The sequence below is a fragment of the Oryzias melastigma genome, linkage group LG19 (assembly GCF_002922805.2).
Source record: "Oryzias melastigma strain HK-1 linkage group LG19, ASM292280v2, whole genome shotgun sequence".
NCBI lineage: Eukaryota > Metazoa > Chordata > Actinopteri > Beloniformes > Adrianichthyidae > Oryzias > Oryzias melastigma.
The window spans coordinates 1,068,025-1,093,880 of NC_050530.1; the positions used below are offsets into that span (position 1 = coordinate 1,068,025).

Consider the following 25,856-nt stretch of genomic DNA (forward strand, 5'->3'; position numbering starts at 1 on the left):
TCCTGTAGTTGCTGGAGCCTATCCAGTAAATGAAGAATAGCTCCGTAGTTTATCACAGCGCTTCATTTTTTAGTGTTTTAGACCAGAAGAGTATTTGGTAACACTTTTCTTCTATAGTACAGAGTATTGAAGTGCTACATAACATGGTACTTTTGTCGTACTTTAAAAGTAGTTTCTGTGATGCTACTTTCTCCTTATAAATGCTAAGTACCATGAAATTTAACATTATTTAAATGGTACTTTCTGTGTACTTATTCTCTTCCTATTCATGGTAAGAAAAACACAATAAAGTACCACTTAAATACTATGCACTTACTTATGATGAGTACCATGAAATACATATAAACTTATCAAGTAAGCAGACAGTAATTGTATTTCTACGGTACTTTTTTGTACTTATCCTGTCCTTATATACAGTACATACCACAAGAGACGCATTAACTCAACATGTATGTAATAGTTGGTATCATGTAAAAACCCAGAGTGTGTTCATCATAATTAGAAGGTCCAAATCCAGAACGGGTTTCCCCCGGATTTTCATTTTTATATGAAATAAATAAAAGTAATTTGGTGAGAAAACGTCAAAAATAGCTGCAGGTTTTCTCAAACTGAAGCTTTCCTCCATTTTAATTCTGTTTGATGAAGCCGTTCTCAGCGTACAGACGGTCTATTGCATGAAAAAAAACGTTTTTAATGTAATCTTTTCCTTTATGAATACAGAATGATGTATTGCATTTGTAATCGTGGCTTTCAGGCTTCTCACGCAGGAGAAGTGAGTCTATGCGGCAGCAGCAGACAGTCACATGACACCACTGTCTTTCTGATGAGTTCGTCTGTGGGTTTGACTCTACCTGGCTCGTCGTGGCCCCCCAGGCTCAGAGCGGCATTAGCATGCAGGAAGCTGCAGGAATGAAACGCTTTCCTTACATTACCAAGTCATACTGTTACCGTTATTATTTCTACAGGATCATGAGTGGAAACAGGGAGAGCGATAAATGAAAAGGTAGATTTCTTCATTAAGAAGCAGAAAACACAGAGGAAGTAATTAAACACACTTGATTTTATAGCCAATGCAACTGTAAAAAGTAGGCTGTAGGAAAAAATCGATTCGGTGAAATATCGCGATATTTCGTTTGGTGATACTTGCAGCGATTTAAAATGTCGCCATGGCGATATTTATTTCATTATTTATGAGCGTCCTTCACTGTCTTGCCTTTGTTTTCCACTTCCACCTCCGACCACTAGTTGGCAGCAGAGCGCTCTGAGCCTCTTTAAGCTACTCCACACCGTGACCAAAACAACAACAAGATCCTTCAAATGTTCCGTCAGCCTCGCGGTTTTGGTTGTTATGAGACATATTTTACTTCGTTTCTACTTGAAATGGGTACTGAACTGAAACTCTGCGCCTCGTTGCTGCCAGGATCATCTAAAAACGTGGATTATGGAGCTTCTTAGCAGCTCAGATAAGAACGAGTGAAGCAGTGTTAAAATGCTGTCGGAGCGAGTAGAAGTTCTGCTGAACGTCACAGCAATAGATTCTAGTTCAGAGACCTGATGGATCAGAGTGATGTGTACAACACTATGAAAAATGAGTCAAGTCGTAGCGATTAGCAGTGAAATACGAATTTACTTAAGTTTTTATGAAAAGTTGTCGTATTGTGGGACATGGATCGCGATATATATCGTATCGTGAGACATGGATCGGGATACATATCATATTGTGAGACATGGATCAGGATACATATCATATTGTAAGACATGGATCGACATGCATATCGTATCGTGAGACATGGATCGAGATACGTATCGTATCGTGAGTCATGGATCGGGATACGTATCGTATCGTGAGACATGGATCGAGATACGTATCGTATCGTGAGACATGGATCGAGATACGTATCGTATTGTGAGACATGGATCGAGATACGCATCGTATTGTGGGACATGGATCGAGATGCGTATCGTATTGTGAGACATGGATCGAGATACATATCGTATTGTGAGACATGGATCGAGATACATATCGTATCGTGGGACATGGATCGAGATACGTATCATATCGTGAGTCATGGATCGGGATACGTATCGTATCGTGAGACATGGATCGGGATACGTATCGTATGGTGAGACATGGATCGAGATACGTATCGTATTGTGAGACATGGATCGAGATACGTATCGTATTGTGAGACATGGATCGAGATACTTTTCGTATTGTGAGACATGGATCGAGATACGTATCGTATCGTGAGTCATGGATCGGGATACGTATCGTATCGTGAGTCATGGATCGGGATACATATCATATCATGAGACATGGATCGAGATACGTATCATATCGCGAGACATGGATCGAGATACGTATCGTATTGCGACACATGGATCGCGATTCGCATCGCATTGTGAGACATGGCTAGAGATACATATCGTATCTTGAGACATGGATCAAGATATGTATCGTTTCGTGAGACATGGATCGAGATACATATCGCATCGTGAGACATTTATCGTGATACGTATCGTATTGCCAGTGATTGAAGTGAACCTTTTGGTCCTTGGATGCCAATGGAGAACATTCAAACTCTCTTTACAGTTACTGTAAAAGCTTAAATGAAGACTCTTTTTTTTATTAGAAATCAAAAGTTCTGAAGAGGGTTTGCCGCGGCTTGTTTTGATGAGAACTACTGGCGTTTATGATTCGAATCAGTTTTGGTTCGTTTACATTTGCCCCCCTTTCCAAACCTGTGAACATATCTGCCCCCCCAAACAAATATCTATACCCTGTGTAGACATGTTCAATCAGAGTTTGTGCCCGCCTCTCTGGAAATAACAAGGTGAATCCGGGAGTTTTGTTTGTAATAATCCCTCTCACATTTCTCCGGTGTCGGATTCAGTAAATGTGCGAGTTTAGTGGTGCGTGCGCGTCGGCGCTCTGCGAGCGTTTAATCGCGGCTCTAACAGGCTACAGCAGATTGAGCCGTGATGCTTTCCAGCTGAGACGTTTTCGGGTCAGAGCATCTCTGTTTCCTTTCTTACTAATCATTGCTTTGATCGTGGAAATAATTAGGTTTTCCTCTTTTCCCGGCTCAGAAGGCGCTTTAGCCGACACCTGCTCACCCGCGTTCCCTTCAGGTCCCATCAGACGATGTTAAACAAACACCAGCCGGAACCGTTTCTGAGCAAAACCCGGAAGACGTTACCATCAGAAAGACGAGGTCTCTGAAGAAAACAGGAGAGAAGTTTGACTTTTCCTTCAGTATAAGAAATATGTTGAGATCAGTTTTTATTGAAACCGTGTTTGATAACTTTAACTTGAATTTAAATCATCCATTTGAGACACAAAACTACTAAAAAGTTTGACATAAAACCTGGATTGAAGTTCATTTCCATTTAAAGTGGTTCACACAGCATTTATGAGACTGAAATATCAACTTCTAATTCTAGTTTCCATTAAGTGATCACTTAGTTGCAGAAGTCCCTGAAATACGACGTTTTTTCTTTTCTGGAACACAAGTTAGAAATCTTTCAGAATTCCAGCGACATAAAAGCTGCAGCTTGATCCAGAAAACGTTTGAAACCTGAGAAAAGCTGAGAAGGATGTAATGAAGCATCCATCCCTCCATCCATTCGTTCGTCCCTCCCTCCGTAGCAGCTGGCCTCCTTATATTTTCATCTTCTGTGTTCACAAGATTGATTTGAAAACTCAAATCAATCAGATCAACCTGATAGCAGCTTGTGGTGTTTAAATCAAGCTTTTATAGATTCTTTAAAAAATCTAGACGACTTATATTGATGTTTTTTTAAAGATCCTTCATCTTTCCTCAGAAAAAAACGTCTCAGGCAACTTAACAAATATTTTAGACTCTATTTTGTAGTAAAAAAACAAATTTCTACAGAAAAACTTTAATGGATCAAAGGTAGTCCCTTTACTTGCCTCTGTGGTTATCGTGCTCTGTTGTACCGGATCATTTTTAATCTATTAGATCCCTAAAACTAGATCTTCGTTATGATTTTCATGAAGTTTTTCCGGCTAAATGTTGTTGTCCGTTCTCCATCCAGACGTCCAAAGTTGAACATTTCCTCTCCCCGAGTTTCCCGTCCACAGAAAAAATAACCTTATTTTGGTGCGGCGAGCCGTCAGTAATGAGAAAAAGGACATTTCCGTAGCATGAATATGAAATGAGTTCCCACCGTGGGAATTAAAGCCACCCAGGTGCCAAACGCGCGGCGAGTGAGGAGAGTTCTCTCGCAGGTTTAATTTAGTTAAATGAGATTTTTCACAGCAGAGTTGGAGAAGTTGGCGAGCTGTTTGGGATTCAGCGGCAAATCGCTCCTCCGCGCAGGGTTCATGTCTGCGCAAGACAAGTGCTTTGTGACGGTCAGAAAATCAAGTGCTACACCCTTTAAAATCAATATTTACAACTCCTCCTCTTCACATAATCCAGATGTTTGTCTCCATGAAAAAGGAAGAGAATAAACCCAGTAATGCTGCCACAAATCATTATTTAAACAGTCGGCTAATTACAGATTGTTTTTTCCTGATTAGTCGACTAATCGGGTCATGTGCAAACTGAATGTAAAAAATCTTAACCATCATTAGCTTAAAACTAACTAAAAACTAGTTATATAGCATTACCTGTGATAATGCTAGTATTAATACTCTAAACTAAATTTGGTTGCTAAAGATGCTAGTGCTGATAGCTGAAATCGCTGAAGCTGAAAGCTAGCTAAAATATTAGTTAAATGCCAAATTAGCCTAAAGAACTGAAAGAAAGTCTAATTTAGGCAATACAGCTAGCTTGCAGCTAAAACATTAGCTAAACTCCAAATTAGCCTAAAAAACTGAAAAAAGCCTTAATTAGCCAGAAACAGCTAGCATGTAGCTGAAACATAAGCTAATCTTCAAAATGGCATCTAAAACAAAAAAGACTAATTTAGCCAAAACAGCTAGCAGCTAAAACATTAGCTAAACTCAAAATTAGCCTAAAAAACTGAAAAAAAATTCTAAATTAGCCAAAATAGGTAGCATGCAGCGGAAAAATTAGCTAAATGCGAAAACTGGCTAAAAAATGGAAAAAGTTCTAAATTAGCTAAAAAAAAGATGAATATTTCAGCATGCAGCTGAAATATTTGCTAAACTCCAAACTATTCGAAAAAACTGAAAATATACTAAATTAGCTAAAAAAGCTAGCATGCATCTGCAATATTAACTAAACTCAAAAATAACCTTAAAAGCAAAAATTAAAAAAAAATCATAAATTAGCCAAAATTGCTAGCATGTAGCTAAAATATTAGCTAAACTCCAAATTAGCCTAAAAAACTGAAAAGAAAATCCTAAATTAGCCAAAATAGCTAGCATGCAGCGTAAATATTAGCTAAACTGGAAAACTGCTTAAAAAATTGAAAAAGTTTTAAATTAGCTAAAAAAGCGGAATATTTCAGCATGCAGCTTCAATATTAACTAAATTCCAAAATAACCTTAAAAGCAAAAAAATAAAAAAACTTAAACTAGCCAAATAGCTAGCATGTAGCTGAAAAATTAGCTAAACTCCAAAATAACCTAAACAGTCCTAATAAATGCTAAAATAGTCCAAAAAGCTAACATAAAGCCATTGCAACTTTCCACTTTACCACACTCTGACTCCATATAATATAAAGTTCTGACTAATCAACTATTAAATTAGTCATAAACTATTTTAATTGTGGATTAGTCGACCAGTCGTGGCATCCCTAAAACCCAGAGATGAAACAAAAGGAGGAACCCGATCCAAGAAACGACGCAGGTCATCAGAAGAAAGCTAGTTTCTTTTCTGAGAGTCAGACTGAGCAGACGGTTTGAAATGTGCTCATTTGCTGGAAACATATGTCTAAAACACGTTCTGAGAGGAACGCCGCTCTTCCCGTCACCCTCGCAGGTGGATTCTGGCACCTTAGCGTCTTCCTAGAAACCTCAGACGTCAGGAAATGATCTTCTCAGAGTGCTGGACGTAAATACCACCCGGCTGACAGCTGACAGGTTCATTTTAATTAGCAGTTGGTTCAGACAATCAACCAGCCTGTTTAAACAACATGACAGCAGCAGCACAGAGGCAGAGGTCTGCTTGGATCTGAGTCCTGTGTTATGTTTTCGCAAAATTAACCTCGCCACATGAGCGAAAAGTCACCAAAATTGGCAAGCAACTAGCACTCGGTGAAAATTAATTTTTGGCGCCGTGAGCAACAACACCCCTCCCCCCCAACGATGACATCACGGCGAGCGAAATCGTAAAAAAATTAATGGGTCAAAAATTGCTTATGGATAAAAAAAAATAAAAAAAAATCCACAAACAAAATCAAAACACACCTGTCTGCGATGTCCAAGAGAACTTTTGTAATTATTATGGGATGGCAAGGCTTGGCGGCCATTTTGTGACAAAGTGTGAGATTTCACTATTTTTGTGTTTTTCCACAAAACAACATTTATGTTCATTCGACTTTAAAGAAACTTCACAAACATGCGTCCAGCTTCAGTCTACAACCACCGCAGAAGTTTCATTGACCTTTGACCTTGGGAAGAGGCCTCCATCCTGAATTAGCAAAAAAAATTATATTTACTACCAGCTATAAACAAAAACTCCTAAGGATTTTCATCGATTGTCTCATAACTTCTCGAGTATTTCGTGCAAAAAATGTTGGAACTAGAAGTTGTAGTGTATGAATGGCGAAAGTATATAGTTTGCAACTGTTAACATCTTAGCTAGCTTGCACATTTTTAATCAGATTGTCGTAAAAACAACATTCGTTCTCTGGCTTATGCTGAATGAAACTAAATAATATACAATATGATAATGTTAAAATTGTGGGCGTGGTAAACGGAAAACAGTCACAAAAAAAGCTGCTGACTCAGCTAAAAAAATCATAATGTTGAGAAAATGTTGGAATCCACGAACAAAACCAACGTATCGGGTTTGGAATTATTACGCGACGACCCCTGGCTTGGCGGCAAAATGTGAGATTTGGTGATTTTTACAATAAAAGATTTTAGACATTTTTTGTGCAATTTTGACGAAACTTCACAAATATTCTTCCAGCTTGAGTCTACAACCACCACATACATTTTATTGACCTTTGACCTTGAAATTCAAGGGGCAGCCATCTTGAATTTACAAAAAACAATCACCAAATGAGAACTCATCCTAAGGTTTGTCCTCGATCGTCTGGTAATTTCTCAAGCATCATTGTGAACCTTGTGTCAACAAATGTTGGAATGAGATGTAGAACGTGAATGAGCGCACGTGAATGAGTGCACGTGGGGAGATCGCAGCTGTTGAGATCTCAGCCAGCTTGCACATTTTTTATCAAAATGTCATAAAGAGCCCCCATGAGTTCTCTGTTCATGCTGAATGAAACAATAAAACAGACGATATGATGATGTTCAAATTGTGGGCGTGGTAAAAAAACCAAAAACTGCTGACTCGGCTACAAAATTATTTTAGCGAAAAAAGAAAAAAGTTGGAATCTAGTAACATAACCAGCGTACATGAGTCAGGGATATCCAAAGGAACATTTTAAATTATTATGGGATGGCTACATAGCTTACGGTTTGGCGGCCATTTTGTTTCAAAATCTGAGATTTGGTAATTTTCACGTATTAGAAAATGAATGTTTTTGTGGGGTATTTTGTATCATTTCACACTCACACCGGCGGCTGTAGCTTTCGATGACTCATGGAGTTGCGTCGACCTTTGACCTCGGGGTGGAGCCTATGGGGGAGGGGCGGTGGACACTTAAAAGTCATCGTTGTGAGTTGTTTTTTTTATTTATTTATTTTTTTTTACCTACCCGCCAAATTAGAACTTTTACCCGCATACGGCGGTTGTTAGTTTATTTATCGATTCATTTTTCTTTTGTGGTGGCTGTTACTCTCCTTCGTAACAACTGAAGATGGCTTTTTGATGACTTTCCTTTTATTTTTAACACAACTCAAATTGACGGGAGAAGAAAAAGGTGTTTTGAGAGCCAAAGTGCCCTAAATGTTTTCCTTCTTCAGTGTGACGTTCGTCTGAAGTTTGCCGAACAGAGAAAAAGGACGAATGAAAGGAAAGCTTTCAGACGAGCAGATGGTCGTTGGAAATGATCTACTTTTAGTGTGAAGCGCAGGGAAAATGTCTTTTATTTTTTCCTTTAGCTGCTCCAGGCGGCTCTGGGGGGGGGGCGTTTCGGAGCAGGTGTGATCAGGATGCAGGTGGTCCTCTGACTCATCCGGACGCTCCGGCGGTCGGCGCCCTCGGAGCGAGGAGGGCAGCGATTTCCACACCTCGGCCTCCTGAGTGCGAGCTGCGATCTGGTGGCGTTTGTCATGCGTAACAGAAGCACGGCGTCCTGATCCGCGCCTCTTCATGCATACGAGGGGGCAGAGAAATGAACTATGAATGATTGGAAAATGGAAGAAGATTGCTTTGATTAGCAGTGATTAATTAACTCTTTTGGCCGGCCCGTCTGCGGCTCGTGCTCCGACTGCGTGATGTTTGGGTCTCTTCTTTATCCGGTTTGATCTCCTGGTTTTCTAATAAGAACCAGATTAACCTTGGACCCCATCGTGGACGCAGGTATGCGTGCACGCCGATCATTTTCACGGCCGTGTGCATAATTAGTGGCGTGGGACGACACTTTGCTGCCAATTTAAGTTGAAGGGGAAATAAATGATTAATATGAGGAGATGAAAACTGAGCAGAGAGGCTTTAAATGGAGATCAGAGGTGGGATTAACTCAGCTTAAGATACAGGATGCTGTCTGAGGTTTAAAACGTAAAAAACAATCAGGATGGAGGAGCGGGAGGGATTTCACCGCTGTGTTCCGCGGAGCTTCACTTGATTGAGCTTTCACTGCATCTTCACGATGTTTGTTGGAACGCAGATGAAAAACCAAATCAAACATCCTGGTAATGCTGTAGTCCACCTTACGGGTGGATACGGGAAAAAGGTCAAACCTGTACGAGGTACACAGGCGGTTTGGATAAAATAGTAAAGTGTGACCCTACAGAGAGGTGTTTTTATCTATGGGCATGCTGCGGGCGTCGTAAAGTGAAACACAGGCGTGTTGTTGAGAGTTTTTACATTTTCAACCCCTTTAATCTTTTAGACTGTACAAGGAGCTTGAGGTGTTGCTGATACAGGTACATCTTACAGGTGTCCTACAGGAACTAGCATATCTGCTGCACACCTGGTGTGTACGGCTTTTGCACGGTCGGTAAAGAGCCAGATCATGTGCCTTCCTAACAACTGAAGTGTGCATCACAAGTGATTAGTCGACTAATCGGGTCTAAAGGATATAAAACACACATCTTAACCATTATTAGCTTTAAACTAACTAAAAACTAGATATATAGCATTACCTGTGATAATTCTAGTTGTGAATGCTGTAAACTGAAACTGATAGCTGAAGATGCTGAAATTGATAACTAAAATTGCTGAAGCTGAAACATTAGCTAACATCAAAATAGCCTAAAAAACTTTAATAAATGACAAATATGCCAGTAGACATTCAACTTTACTAAACTCTGACTCCATATAATATAAAGTAACGACAAATCGACTATTAAATTAGTCGTGGACTATTTTAATAGTCGATTAGTCGACTAATCGTGGCCGCTCTACCGACTGTGTGAATGTAGCATAAGTCTTTATTTTGTTTAGACAGACTTGTTTTCATGAATCTCAGGAAACAAAGTCCCTAATATCATAAAATAAGTATTTTTTAGGTTTAGATACAGATGATTTCCACATTTCTCATTCTGTTTTTCTTTTTCTTGGTTAAACATTCACTTGTTTTGCTGTCGCTGGTTCTGGTTCTGGTTCTGGTTCTGGTTCCGTAACAGTTAGTCTTCATTGACAGCAGCAGTGCAGCGACTCACAGATGTTTTACCAAAGACTTCTTACGACACAAAACCAACATTCTGCTAGTTTGGATTTTAAAGCACATTTTAATGTCGATGAGTAAAAAAAAATATATAAAGGTGTCGACAAAATAAATGAGATTTAAACAATTAAAAGTGTAGAAATTCAGCTACAGAAAATGTCACGTAAATATTTCCTTGATTCATTTATTTCGTTTCTTTTGAAATTGGAACCTCAGTGTGGCTAAAAATGTTGGTGTAATCCATCACAATTTCTCCAAAGCGCGGTGACACCTTTGTTTATACTTTCTTGAACCCGCCGCGGCGTTTTCCTCTTGAAAATGGTTTTGTTCCAGCTGGCGGCGGCGGTTTCATGTGGGATTGATGGGAAGTCTGTGCTCATCCGTTTCACTCTCTGCTGAATCGTCTCTCTTGACCTGAAGACGCCGGGTAATTTCCAGCAGCTTGTCCTCCGCGCAGCGGGATAAATAAATGAGGACGGCGGCGCCTCAGACATCGCCACTCGTGTCCGTCCGCTCTGAAGACGTAACAGAACCACCGGGGCGGAAAAACTGTACAAAAAACTGATAAATGATTAAAAACAAGCTCCTTCGATTATTGGATTCAAAGACGACATGCAGTTTCTCAAGTGACCACTAGAGGCTGGTGACAAAAACACTCAACTTCCTGTTTATTTCCCTGGAAAAAAAAAGTAATATTTTACAAAAAAGTATTTATCTGGGGGAATATTGGACTCTAATAAATAGATTTTAGATTTTATTAGAGCTTGTTAGTACATTGTTAGGGGGCGTGTCTCTGTGATAGACAGGTGGGCGTGGTCTAATCTGGTGTCCTCGAGGCGGTTAGTTCTGCCAGAAATGTGAGCAAACAGTTTTCTAGAACTTCTTTGTCAATATAATGTTTACATTTAGATGACCAAAGATATGATGCTTAATGAGGATCTTTTCAGGTTTATTTCAAATGATTTTCATTTCCACATAAACAAAATATTTTGAATAAGTTGTTTTACAAATTAAAAAAGAAGATTTATCTGCCGTTTTTACATTCTTGAAATAAGAAAAAAGAAGTAAATTTACAGTAAAAAGGAAAAACATTTATAAATATGCATATATTTAAATGATTACATAAAGAGGATAAAAGTATATATAAAAAAGATTAAATTATAAATGTAGGTTAGGACAGCGTTAACCAACCTTTTCAAAATAAAAGATTGTTGACTCAATAGAAAGAAATGCGTCTAATTAATTATTTTCTCTGCCACAAAAACAGAAAAAAACTGGTTAAGAAATGAATAAATATTATTTTTTCATATAAAATTGTCGATGGAAAAAAGCATTTTTAAATTGCATATTAAATATCAATTGAGAATTGATTATCACTTTGCATTCTGGGTAAAAACATGTCCCTCGTTCTTTAATTGAATTGATCATAGGAGAATAAAGAAGCTCTTCGGTTCTGTTTTATTCCTGCGTAGTTAATTTGTTTGTGCCTCGCTGCGTCTCCATACATCCGACAGATCGCTGATGTGTTCTTTATGCTTTTGAGCATCCTCTCTTTGTTCAGGGGAATCTAAAATAAACATGACTGGAATGTTGTCCTGGCTGTTTAGCAGACGTGTGTGTTCCCCAGTGAACCTTTCAATGCCTGTTTGTTCTGGGTGAACATGGACCGCTCCGGTTCCAGACAGCAGCTTCCTCTTCCTCCAGCTGAACTGGAAGCTGTTGGGCTTTTTTTTGCATTTCCAGTGTGAAGAGCACTTTTAAAAAACTCTGCCGAACGGCCGTCTCTGGGCGGACGGTTCTGCTCGTCATCGCCACGCCGAGGGTTTGTCTCTGGAGAGGAGCAAACGGAGGTCAGCCGCCGTGGGGAGTAAAGAAAAACAAAGAACCACCAAAAACGGAGAAAATGAAGCCCCACTTTCAGTCATGTGCATAGGGTTGGGTCGACCCGGACCGGTAGTTTTTGGGTCGTAGAGAGAGCTAACCGCATGAAAATGAAACGTACCGTTTGTAAGAAAAACTGAAGTTAAACGGCCAAATCTAGAGGTGTGTACTGGCAAGAGTCTGGCGGTACAGTATGTATCACGATGAGCATCTCATGATACGTATCGCGATATATCCCACCAGAACATTTTTAGAATTGTCTTCAGAGTAAACCTACCCATAAGACTCATAGTGACTTCAGAAAAACATCTGAAATATGATCAACTTTGTGGTATTTTCCACATAATTTCATTTTGATGGAAACATTGATCTAATGGGTTCATATTTAATTCACCTTTCATGTTAGTAAAGTGAGAAAAATTCATTTATTTCATGATCACAACTAGTGCTGGGAATTACAAGGTACCTCACGATACGATGCGATACATGGCTCACAATATCAAAAATATCACGATACTGCGATAATTGGTAAAAATCGTCTCTAAAAACTCAGAATATATAGAAGAACACACATTTTTTAAGAAATTATATCCCCATTTATTTTTTAGCTTGAACACAATCGTAATAAACAACTTGTGTCTTATTTTGTGCAACAAATAATAGACACTTATGTGCAAATCAGTAATATTTGACAATAATTGACACCAACTGAATTAGAATTCTCTGTAAAATTCAGTGTTAACAATCGTAAACATGAACAGCAATGACACTACTTACTGCAAAATCTTTGTAAACAAAAATGATGCCGAATATAACGTTTCACAGCCTCTTCAAACGAAAATAAAAGATCGATACTTGGTGAGAACCCATCGAGAATCAATCTAAGTATCACGATATATCGCAATATTGACATAATCACAACGTAAAGCACAGAAGCTGTGTCTCATATTAGCTCAAAGTTGCTTTTACCCACAAATTCTTAGTGCTTTTATTTTGGTAAGTATCATCTTGTTATCATTTTATATCAATTCAAGTGTCGCCAAAAGAAATATCACGATATATCGCTGAATCGATTTTTCCTGAGAATTACTTGGAATTATGGAAAAAAAGTGTCTAGACAAATAGTCCCACTCTAGTCCCTAACTACTAACAATGATATAGTGCGGGACTATCTAAAAGTAATTCAAACACCATTCTCACTACTTTTCTTTTGTTTTTCTAAACATCGGATATGACGTCACCGATTTCACAAAGTTAAAAACGTATCAAAACGAACATTTCACGACGTCTGTCTGTGGTTCCATTGTGTCGTATGATGAAAATATGGACGTTTTTTCGCAAAAGTTGTTCAATCGGAATCTATATTTACCAATGTAGTGAGCATCGATGGATGCTAGTTTTTCACAAAGACTTCTGGGAAATTTTTTGGAATTGTAGATTCAGAAAATAGTGAAAATAGTGAGTGGAGAAGGAATTATGACACAGCAGTCGTCTTCAAATTCGGATGTTACTCCCACTTAACGTTATCAATAGTCGCTTTATATTATATGGAGCCAGAGTGTAGTAAAGTTGAATTATAATGACATTCTGTTAGCTTTTTAGACTATTTTGGCATTTATTAAAGTGTTTTAGGCTGTTTTGGAGTTTAGCTAATACTTCTACATGCTAGCTGTTTTGGCTAATTTAGGATTTTTCAGTTTCTTTTGGCTATTTTGAAGTTTAGCTAATATTTCTGCTACATGCTAGCTGTTCCGGCTAGCTTAGGCTGGTTGTCATTTTATTAGGCTAATCTGGTATTTAAGTAATATTTTGGCTGGATATCAGACTCGCCCTTTTCAGCTATTAGCTTTAGCGATTTTTCAGCTTCAACTTCAGCATTTTTATCTATCAATTTCAGCATCTTCAGCGGCCAAATTCAGCTAACAGCTTTATTTTATCTTTATATCTACTTTGTAGTTCGTGGTGTGTTTTACATCCAGTTTGACCCGATTAGTCGACTAATCGGAAAAACATAATCTGTGATTAGTCGACTATTAAAATAATCTTTTTAGGCAGCACTTGGTTTTATACCTTTAAAAGTCATGGACAAACAAAAAAGTTTTTACTTACTTTAAAATCTATTCTTCCGTACTTCAGAGCACAACCCCATGTCCCCGCAGCACGCCCATAGGAAAAAATGTACATGAACATTTAGGCTCTACAGGTTCACCTACGCTCTAGAACCATCATATTTTATGTGGGTCACCTGCGTACAGGTTTGAGCATTTCTACTTCCCCGTTTCCTCCCCCTTAAGGATATTTGGGACCAAGTCTTTAGGAAATCCGTCAGTTTCTTCTTTTTTTTGAGAAGTTCCTTGCAGGACAGCAGCATCTCAAGCATCTGCCGGCTTTGTGGCTTTGGTTAGTTTTATCATTTCCGAGCAGCTGTCGGCTCAGTTTCCAAGCACCAGGAACATCTGTGCGGTCGCGTCGCTCTGCAGTTCAAACCCCTCCCATGTGGCGCTCTCTGCCCCTCCCCCACCCGTCTGTGAAATCAAGTCCAATGGAAGTTTTGAAAAACAACAAAAAGTGTTGAAGCAAGAAAACACTAAACTGAGGCGAAGGAAGCATCCAGACCGATACAGACCTGATCTCTTCTTCCGTTTGAGTAAAGTCGATTCTATCCTCTGATCCATCATCACTGCTGGAGAAGAAGGTTGAACTTTTTCGTTTGTGTCTAAAATGCTTATTTTACTTATTGTTTTTTCTTTGCTTATTGAGTTGTTTGTATGAAGAAATGAAAATCAATGACAACATAATTTATTCTGTTATTTCTTGGCATAGACGTCTTTTCTAATGTTGTCTGTGATAATAAAAACCGTACAAATGACAGAAGCAAGTCATTATTCAAAATATTGTTTTTTATTCCTTACTTGATATTTTTTTGTATACAAAATGACATTTTTTTGTGTGTTTTTATTTGCATCATCACTCATTCTTGATGAGAACTTTTACATATTTTTTTATTCTGGTGGTTCCAGCAGTTTATGATGTTTCCTGTTTAACAAAAACACCAAAAAAGTTTCACTTATAGCAAATATATGTATGTATTTAAAGTGGTAAATTATTCTTTGCTTGATATTATAAAATTTAACTTTATTTATTTGAATAGAGATTTTTTTCTGATTTGATTCCTGTTGTTGCTTTAAAGAAAAAAAAGGTTATTTTTAATTGTAAATAATTCTTGTAATAAAAAAAAAAATGTGTTTCATCTTGATAGACTCAACGTCAAAACATCATTTATTATTTTGAAAAAAAAATGTCTTTAACAGTTTTTTAAATGAAAACACAGAGAACAGTTAAACTAATTAGTAAAATTAGACTAAAACTGTAACAAATACATATTTAATGTGCAAAATTATGAGGAAGATTTGACTGAAAAGTTTGACAAGTTTCTTTATGAACCCATAAATGAATGAATCTATCATCCATCCATCATCCATCCCTCCATCCTTTCATCCATCATCCATCCCTCCATCCATCCATCATCCATCCATCCATCCATCCATCCATCCATCCATCCATCCTCTAAACGATCAGAATCTCTTGTGGGATTATTATGTTGCTGGAGCCTATCCAGCTACATTTGGGTGAAGGGGGGATAATCCCACACATGCACGACTAGAACATGCAAACCTCACAGAAAGAGTCCAGGCAGGACTTGAACCAGGGCCTTCTCACTTTTTGGCGAGAGTGCCAACCACTGCACCACCGTGCCGTCCTGATTGTGGATCATTGTTGACAAACTTCTTTGCAGTCCCTCGTTAGGAACTCTTAAATATCCTTACAAAGGTTCAGTTTTTGTTGCTCAATCCTCCAGGAAGTTTCCTCCGTCCAATCAGAAAGCAGCTCCTCTGAAAGTTCTGAAAACTGTTAGAACACGTTTTGTTTTTTTAGATGTTTCAGTTTGTTTCCTCAGTGCGATCTCTGCGCGATGGCTCTGAAATCATGGTGTTAATTTGCTTCTGCTGAGGTGAAAAACGATCCGTCTTCAGACTCGTTCTGGAGGGGAAAGCGCCGCTTTCTGCCAGGAAAAGGACGTTTGTTGGAGCTGCGCTTCAGGCTTCAACTGATCCTTTTAGCCTGTTAGCACACTACACAAGGAAACAATAAAGTCCAGGACCACGAAAACAAGGCAGGGATGAGAGAGGGGCAGTTCATCATCCTGACAGGAAGATTCTGCAGCGTCTTCTAACGTCCGTTAAGAAACCTGGTTTGTGGAGCTGAAAATGCTGCTGGAAATGACAGATTCCTTCTGGAGCTGCTGGAATTGGTTAACACGTTCAAAGAAAGGACCAACAACATCATCGGTGGTCGTGTTCCTAACGCTCCTCCTCCGTTTCCCTGCAGCTCTGTCGGTGCTGCGGTCCGGTGAGGAGCAGGTTCCTGTACCGCAGAACAAGACCATGGGCGACATCGAGGAGCTGGCCGCCAGCTATGAACGCAAACTTATCGAGGTAAACACTTGTATGTACTCTTTACAGAGTCAGCGGTAGAGGCTGTGTACTTGTACAGCACTTTACTACCTTCCTCAAAGGCCCAAAGCGCTTTACAGTCACAGACATTCACACACTGACTGCACTACACTACACTGTATATATTTTAGCACAAATTTCCCAAAATTACTAGAAGTAGGTATCACCAATAATTCTGATGTTCTTTTGATCCTCTCAATTTGATTTGATTCAGTTCTATTTTGATTTTACACATTTAGACACATTTGTTTAGAAATACCTTAATAATCTAAATATGTTTTCACCTGATACAGTTCACATACTGTAAAATGTATTAGTGAAATAATAATGAGGTTATTAAGACCATAGAGTTTTACATGGATTCTCTAACAGAGAAGCTCCAACAATTGTTTGGCCACCAGGTGGCGATCACGCTTTATTGTTACACCTTTTTCCAGAAGAAGAAGAAGAAAGAATGAGCAAAAAATTCTGTTTTAGACCACATTTCCTTCAAAGAGTTCCTGCTTAAAGCTTAAAATTCACATTTAGATCCAACTCTGATTGTTTTTTGATCTGTTGTGAAAGAATTCCCAGTTAAAATCTGAAGTCTCATTGGCTGTCATGCATCAAGGCGTGAAATCTGTTCTCTGCTTTTGATCCCTCCCCTGGGGGAGTGGTGAGATGCAGACACAGCTGCACTATTTACATCTCCAATTTTAAAAGCCTTTGATACGACTCAGACGTGGTTTTGAACTCACGACCTTCCAGTGTCAGGACGGACGCTTAACCACAAGGCCACTGAGTTGGTATATAAATTTAACAACTTGTCATTTTTGGGGACGTCTGAGTTGTGGGCGGGACTGTTGGCGCAGAGCAACCCCGCCCCCTCTTCCTTCCCTGTGGCTGAGATTCACTCTTTAAAATGTGTTTTCCATTTAAATCTCCCTTCTGTTAACAATCATTCACAAACTTATGAGGAAATGACATCTAAAACCTTCAGATTGAAACTTTCTGGATTTTTTCTTCGTCTTTAAACCTGGACTTCCTCCTGCCTCCTCAGCGGGCTGATCCTTCTCTCCGCGGTTGATCCTGTTTGTATAACTTGTGAAGATGAGCGTGATCTTTCCATCTGCATCTCTGTCTTCGGCTCATCTGCTGCCGCCGCCTTCTCAGCCTTTGTTTGCTTTAGCAGAACAAAGACGGATTGCCGTCTGAGGCCTCGCTCCCGCCGCACGCCGCCGTTTGTTTGTATCTCTGCGAGCGAGCGAGGCTCCACTGTTGAAGTTTCCCCGAATTTTAATTTAGGGGTAGATTTAAAGGACCTGTGGACAGCTGTGCTTTATTGATCTGAAACCAGCTACGACCCCCCCGCCCCCCACAGAAATATCGGATGCAGTGGATCTGGCACAGCGGCGGGAAGGGGACGCCAGCCTCGGCGAGCTATAAAGGGATTTCCAAGTTCTGTTCGACTGACCGATGAAGCTGTGCGTTCTGACAGTTAATGTGGGGGGGGTCGGCACCATGAATAATAAATGACTGTTTTTTTATTTTATTTCTATAAAACAAAGTAAAAAACTCTCTTTGTTTGCTCAACCTGCCTTTAACTTATTCATGCACATGCATGTGTGCTACATTTTTAATGAGGTTTATTTTTTCATTTGCTCAGATGTGAGTCTTGATTGGTGGGGGGAGGGGGGCGCTTTCCCGTCCGGCGAGGCCTCGGCGGTCTCACATGAATAATTCTGTCCCGTAGAACATGGTCGTTGCTTTTGTTTCTATTAGCGAATATATAGTGGAAGGATTGGTGTCCCGTCTGTAGCTCCATGTTTGTTCTTTGGTGAGCGGTTCCAGCCGCTTACAGAAGAAAAATCTCAATTTTTTCACTCTTTCTAAAAATTGACGACCAAAGGAGGGAATCAAAAATAGATGATATGGATTTATAAGAATAAAAACGTAATATCAGCAAACAATTGCATTAAAAGTCATTTTCTTTATCATCTAACACCAACCTTTTTGGTAGAAATCCTTGCTTAAGCTTAACTACGCTGCAGGGATCATTTCTGATAGTGAGACCATTGATTCTATATGAGAACTGGACCGAGTGAGTGTGATGTTTGCGATATTTCATTTGGCAATAGTTGTGTCAATTTTAAAATACTGATAAGATGATATTTAGTTAATTATTTATGAGCATCTTTCAGTGTCCTTTGTTTCCCACCTAAACCCTCAACCGCTAGTCAGCACTCTGAGCCTCTTTGAGCAGCTCTACACCGCGATCAAAACAACAAAATCTCACGAGAACCATTTGTTTTGGTATACTCTTGAGCTGTATCATGATACGTATCAGACTGAGAGACAAGTATCACGATACATATCGTACTGTGGGACATGTATCGCGGTACGTATCATTGTGAGACATTTACCGCAATATGTATTGTATTGTTTAATATGTATATTGATACGTATCATATTGTGGGACGCTTATGGCGATATGTATCGTATTGACTGATATGTTTCACGATATCCATCGTATTGTAAGACATGTATCGTGGTACATATCATATTGTGTGACGTGTATCATTATATGTATCTTATTGTGGGACATGTATCGCGATATGCATCGTATTGTGAGACATGTATCGTGATACATGTATCGTGATACGCATTTTATTGCAAGACACGTATCGCGATACACATCTTATTGTGAGACATGTATCGTGATACGCATCGTATTGTAAGATATATATCACGATATGCATCGTATTGGGAGACATGTATCGCGATACGCATCGTATTGTGAGATATGTATCGCGATACATATCTTAATTTGAGACATGTATCGCGATACGTATCGTACTGTGAGACGCGTATCGCAATACACATCTTATTGTGAGACATGTATCGGCGTCTGGGTGCTTGCCGGGATTGCCCGGCGGGCGGATTCCCTCCATGGAGAACATATTTTGTTCTCTAAATTTGTGAATGAAAATACAGAAATGGTCTTATTTTGGGATTGTCTTGGAATTGGTAATAATTGTGTTAACAGTTAAAAAAATGGATCAGATGAGTGAAGTTGGTCATTACACGAGCTGTTGTTTTTCCGTCAAAGCGTCTGCAGTCCTGTTGACTCCGAGACTTTAATCAACACGAGTCGCCCTCAGCGCTCCCGTTTCCGCCTCACCTCAGTCAGAGAGACGAATGCGGCCCGCCAAGTAATTGATTTTAGAAAATGTCACACCAAGTCTTGTTAGATACATACAGGACTGCCAGAGACAAATAAATATTGAGCAGAGCTGGGCCTGCATTAACCTGGGAAACACACCTGTGTTTGTGGCCCGCCGCACGTCTAATTTAATGTTGCCAAGGCGCCGTATTGACTTTGACTTTGTTCAAATTTGAGAGAACTCTCCAGGCATGCTGTGCTCTTTGCTTGTTGCATCCTCGTCTCTGCGTGGGCCGTGTCCAGAGAGGTAAAGAAACCCGGAAAACTATTGACCAATGTCGTTTAAGAGCTTTGATCTGACGTCCTGATATTGGGGGGGGGTTGGGGCAGACGTTTTTAAATACAAACTGCAGGTTAAAGGTGACTGAATGAAGCTTTCTCTATTGATTCCAATGTGGAGAACAACAACTAAACACAAACATTTATTATTTTTTTTCCAAAGATTTTCTGTGAAATCCAAACTAAAAGAATTTATTTATTTTAGAGATCGACCGCAGAAGCAAACCAAACAGTTTCACCGACGCCTAACAAGCCAATATTAGTATTTAAACCTCAGCAGGGTTCCCGAGGGCTCTGAAATAGTCTTCAATCATTGACTTTATGAGTTTGGAAAGAATACCTTAAAAATTTTAATATCTTATCCCTAAAAATGGTGTTGAAACTTCTCCTTCATTTTTCAACCAACATAGAATAAGAGCTCTAAAGCATCAAGGCTCAGATCACAAAAAGATGAGAAACAAGAGTTTTGATCATAAAATGGGAAATCAGTTTAGAAATTGGTCTTAATTTGGTCTTAAGTTTTGACACATGTCACGTTTTGGATCCAGTTTTCTAAAATTTAGTTAGGACTTCATCAGGAAGACTTCACAGTTTCGCTGTAGATCCACAGATCAGGCTTTGCTGATAACAGATCACTGGAGAATTCATCTGTTTCCAACAGGACGACCTGATCGCAGACAAGATGGCGGCTAAAAATCATTGGCCAGAAATGGAAATTACACAAGATTTTAGAGTTGTTGCCACTTTTATCAAAACTTTTTAAGGTGTTTTGCTCAGAATTAGTTTAGCACGTGTCAAAAGTGGGTTAGCGCTTTATTAATTTGACGCAAGTGTTCAGATTTTTAAAACTTTTACATTGGAGCTTTAACTCCAGTGTTTACATTTAACCGCAGTTAGCTTAAACCCTTTATGTAATCAACGTGATATATGATACTTTATATTATTAATGTGTTCCATACGGGTGAAAAGTCGCTTTAAAGTGTTTCTTACCAGGTAAAAACCGCTTTTCTCTTTCTAATTCACGCTGATCGTGTAAGGAGTTACTTATTTATGTCAAAGAGTTTTGATGTTTTGGCAAAGACGCTTCACGTGTTAAAGAGTCAAAGCTTAAAACGCAATACAGACCCATAACTATTACAGTGATATTAGTCTTTTTTGACCCAAAACGACAGTTTTTAGACCGAAATGTGGGGGGAGGGGAGTTCAGGCTAATGATCTTCAGCTGCCATCTTGTCTGCCACCAGGTCCCCCTCCTATAACATCGACCAGGATCTGTTCCTCTGATGGATTCATTCCTGATCCCTCCTGGTCCCAAAGAGAACTTCAACATCTTCAGCTCTACTTCCTGTTTCTAAACAACAACATGGCCGCTCTCACCACAGTCTTCGATGACCTGTTGCTGAGAGCTCTCTATTTACATCCTCTCCCACTAGCTTACAGCCCCTCACACCATTAGCTATCCAACCTTTCAGTTTTGATCCATATTTAATCCAGTTCTGATTGCAAAAATGCCAAAAGATAGATAGATAGATGGATAGATAGATAGATAGATAGATAGATAGATAGATAGATGGATAGATAGATAGAGGTTGTGTCCGATTGCCCCCCCCCCATCCCTAACTACTATATAACTATAGAGACTATTTAGTGCCCTGCATTTTAGAGGTAATTCGGACACGGTGCTTACTACTTTTCTTTCGTTTTTCTAAAAAACTGATATAACGTCATCGATTTCACAAAGTGAAAATTGAATAAAAATGAACATTTTATGTTTATTTAAGACTCCACAAAATGTGGATGGTTTATTCAAATTATGCATTTAATCATGTTTTTTTGTTGGTAATTGTTCGGCCGCAATGCATTGTGGTCTATGTCCGCTAATCTAGTGAGCATCGATGTATGTTAGTATTTCGCAAAGACTTCTGGGAAATTTCGAGTGCACTAGAAAATGGCTAACGGCCTATACAGTGCACTATATAGGGATTGGGGCGAGGGGAGATTCGGACACAACCAGAGATAGCTAGCTAGATGGATAGATGTTTTAACTGAGTTGCCCTAGCTAGCTAAGATGAAAGGCATGTCATGATAAATAATAATAAAGACATGATAAATAATTAATAATATAAACATGTAACTACACCAATAACGTAGACATTTCTTAGTTATTCCTAATCTCTCATTCCTTTAAGTTTCTATTCTCGTTTTGATCTATTGTTCATAAACAAAACTGCATTCTTAGACTTTTGATGACACGTTCTTCGTGGACCTTTGAAACCTTTTGAACCTGATGTGGCCTGACATCTCAGGTTCAGGTGCGGGTTCTGATAACTTTTTGTGCTGCTGAGTAAATTTGTCCTGACAGATATGGGGAGCAGGGACATCTATCAAAGTCTCGGAAAGAGTCTGCTGGCTGGTTCCTAAACCCTGTGCGGTGTGGGACCGACTCGACACCTCCCGATGCCGTCTTGTCACATTTCAGAATGAGAACACAGTAAATCCCAAAGCCTTGTTGAAAACACTGCCTTCAGATGTATGTAATCACCGACAGCTACTCCGTCATTTTTCATCATCTGTTTCCAATCTCACAGCCATGAAGCTTTATTTAACCCGACGGACTTCGACTTTATTTAACATTTCTTCATTCTTTTCTTCAGCAGCTTCTTCTCCTTTTTTCTAAAAGAGATCAAATATGTTTTTTTTTTATCTAAAAGACTCAATTTAATTAGAGAACAGAGCTACAAATACAAATCTAAATTAGTGACATTAGATGTAGAAAAATACTCCCTTTGATGGAGGTTCTCTTCTGTTGGTTCTTCAGTGGTCCCAAATCTACTCCATAATCAGGTTTGGGGTGTTAATCGTTCATTAATTGGATTAAAATCCTGTATCACAATCAAAGTGCATCTGTCAGAACCAATGAAAAAGTTTGTCCTCCAAAGAGACACCAGATGGTGTCCACTGTACTCGCCCCTTTTTACTTTATTTATTGGACCCCTTGCCAGGCATGTTTATTTGTATAGCGCATTTCATGTACAGAGACAATTCATAGTGTTTTACATAAAACATTAAAAGAAACAATCGAGAGAAATGGTAAAGGTGTGATCATTAAAATAAGATTAAAAGAAAGTAAAAAGGACTAAACTATAAACAAGTATAGAATAGAAAAGTTGAATTACCTGCGGTAACGCTAGTGTGAATGTTTTGTGTGAAAGTAGTCGCTGAAGATGCTGAAGCCTTTCGCCCAAAATGGTGACGCAATTTACTTTAATTACGGAAGGGATTTGCTGAAAATGCAAAAGCTATTTGCAAAATGTTAAATTTGCTAAAATACTGGAAATTTTGTTAAAGAACTAGGAAAGAAAACTGAAGTTGACCTAAATTTCTGAAAAATTTGTAGTAAGATTGATTAAAAATCCACAATACATGCCAATTTTGCAAAAATATTTAGTGAGTCGATGGCAAATTAGCCAAAAACATTAGCATGTTGCTAAAATAGTAGCTAAGCACTAATTTAGCTTAAAAAACCTCAGTAGATGCCAAATTAGTCAAAAAAGCGAGCACATTGCTTAAATACTAGCTAAACTCAAAATTAGCCAAAAATGTTTGCATGTTGCTAAAGTATTACGTAGACTTAAAATTAGCCTAAAAAAGCCTAAGTAGATGCCAAATCAATCAAAAAACCCTCCAAAATAGTCTAAAATTCCTCAGTAAAATAAATTAGTCAAAAACATTAGAATGTTGCTAAAGTAAAAGCTAGAATTTATATTAGCCTAAAAACCCCCAGTAGATAAAAAATTAGCCAAAAATGCTAGCATGTTGCTAAGAACTTAGCTAAACTCCAAATTAGCATAAAAATCCCAAGAAGATGCTAAATTGGCCAAAAATGCTAACTTGTTGCTTAAAAACTACCTAAACTCTAAATTAGCCTAAAAATCCCCAGTAGATAACAAATTAGCCAAAAATGTTAGCATGTTGCTAAAATAGAGTTAAACTCTAAATCAGCCTATTCAATCTCAGTAGATATCAAATTAACCAAAAACATTAGCATGTGGCTAAAATATTAGCTAAACTCTAAATTAGCATAAAAATAGCTCAGTAGATGCTAAATTAGCCAAAAAAGCTAACACACTGCTTAGATACTAGCTGAACTCCAAAATATCCTAGGATTCTGCAGTAAACTAAATTAGCCAAAAGCGTTAGCATGTTGATAAAATATTAGCTAATCTTCAAATTAGCATTAGAAAAAACTCAGTAGATGCTAAATTAGCCAAAAAAGCTAGCACACTGCTTAAATACTTGCTAAACTCCAAAATATCCTAGGATTCTGCAGTAAACTAAATTAGCCAAAAGCGTTAGCATGTTGATAAAATATTAGCTAATCTTTAAATTAGCATATAAAAAACATAAGTAGATGCCAAATTAGCTAAAAAAAGAGCTAGCACATTGCCTAAATATTAGCTAAACTCCAAAATAATATAAAATTCCTCTGTAAACTAAAGTAGCCTAACGTCAGCTTGTTGCTAAATTAGCATAAAAAATACTTAAGTAGATGCCAAATTGGCCAAAATAACGAGCTTGTTGCTTAAAAACTAGCTAAACTCTAAATTATCCTAAAAAACCTCAGTAGATAACAAATTAGCCAAAAATGTGAGCTAAAATATTAGCTGAACTCAATTTTTTTGAAAATTACAATAAAAGATGAAAACAAAGTGGTATAGGGTGGCTGTTGAGGATATTTTTCTCGTGTTTCTCCTGTGGTTTATGAAAATAACGGAGATTCTGCTCATATTAGCATTTTTTCTGAGAAATAACAATTTTAAGTCGGACAGACCTTTTCTGTGCCGTTCTTTGGACTGTTTCGGGCTTTAATCTTCTCAGTAGATCCAGTAGAGGTGAAATGATCGTTAACATGAACGTTTCTGCATCTCATTCTCAGACGGTTCTATTGTCTGTCAGTTATCAGACCAGTAGCATAATCCTGTAGACGCGCCCCCCCGAGTTTTCCCAGAAACGGTGACCCTGATCCGAGTCGGGGGGTGGGATCGATGGGGGGGATCCACTTATCAGTGCGAACAGGCGGCTGAAATATACGCTGCACTTCTCTGAACTTATCGTCCACTTAATCACTCACAGACGCCATCTCGAGACGGCTCGTGTTTAATTACTTATTTTATCTGTTGGGACTGAAGTGGGAGCCGCGTGGGGGAGGGAGGGGGGTCCTCGTCACCTCTGAACGTCACAAACAGAAGTACTTCCTGTTATAAACAGAAGTACTTCCTGTTATCAATTAATACAATTACTGAGATTCATTTTTTTACTCTAATATTGAATTGGAGACGTGAAGAAACTTAGTTTTATGAAGGTATTTTTCATGTTGTCTTACCTTTGTGCATAAATTTTTTTCCCAGCATGCTTTGCTTTTAAATAAACACTTAAAAGAAGGTTTATGCTCAAGTTTATTTTAAAAACTTGAATCAGTTTCTCCGAACTTCTTCTGATTTTTTTTTTTTGGGTTAAAAAGTGTGAGAAACATTTGAGATTTTTCTCAGGACTCTATGATATTTCAAATAAAAACTGAGACTGATTTGGAAAAGTAAAAGTGAATATTGAGCTTCGCGGTTGAATGCTGCTCCATTACCCGGGGCGTTAAACGGCAGGTTGTAGCTCGATTTACCTTCCAATTTCTGATGCTGAGAGTCAGTCATGAATCTAAACCTGAACCTCGGATTCTGAGGGTGTACACTCTACCACTAGGACACTGAGATGGCTGGGGGTTGACGTTAGGAATTCACTTTGATACCAAATCAAAGAGCCACTCTGATGAAAATGCTGTTTTTACAACACATTCTCCCTCCCATGTCGTCACATATTGACGTTTGGTCCACCTCACTTTTGACATTTTGGCTGCTGGCTGTTTGTACAATCAAGGATCCACAACGCTCGGGACGCCGTACTGGACACGGACTGATCCTCTGGACGCTGCTGGTATCATTACCCTAACCCAATACCAGTACCATAACCTAGTACCAGTACCCTTTCCTAGTACCAGTACCAGTGCCCTAACCCAGTACCAGTACCCTGAC

General features: G+C 38.7%; 1 protein-coding gene across 1 annotated transcript in view; it reads left to right on the forward strand.

Annotated features, from left to right (window-relative positions):
- The window catches only part of snx29 (sorting nexin 29), a 192,181-nt gene that overhangs the window by 70,230 nt on the left and 96,095 nt on the right, over positions 1-25,856 (forward strand). Inside the window, exon 15 of the mRNA XM_024285017.2 lies at positions 16,168-16,274. Within this exon, the coding sequence (XP_024140785.1) occupies positions 16,168-16,274 (107 nt within the window). The remainder of the gene's footprint in view (positions 1-16,167; positions 16,275-25,856) is intronic.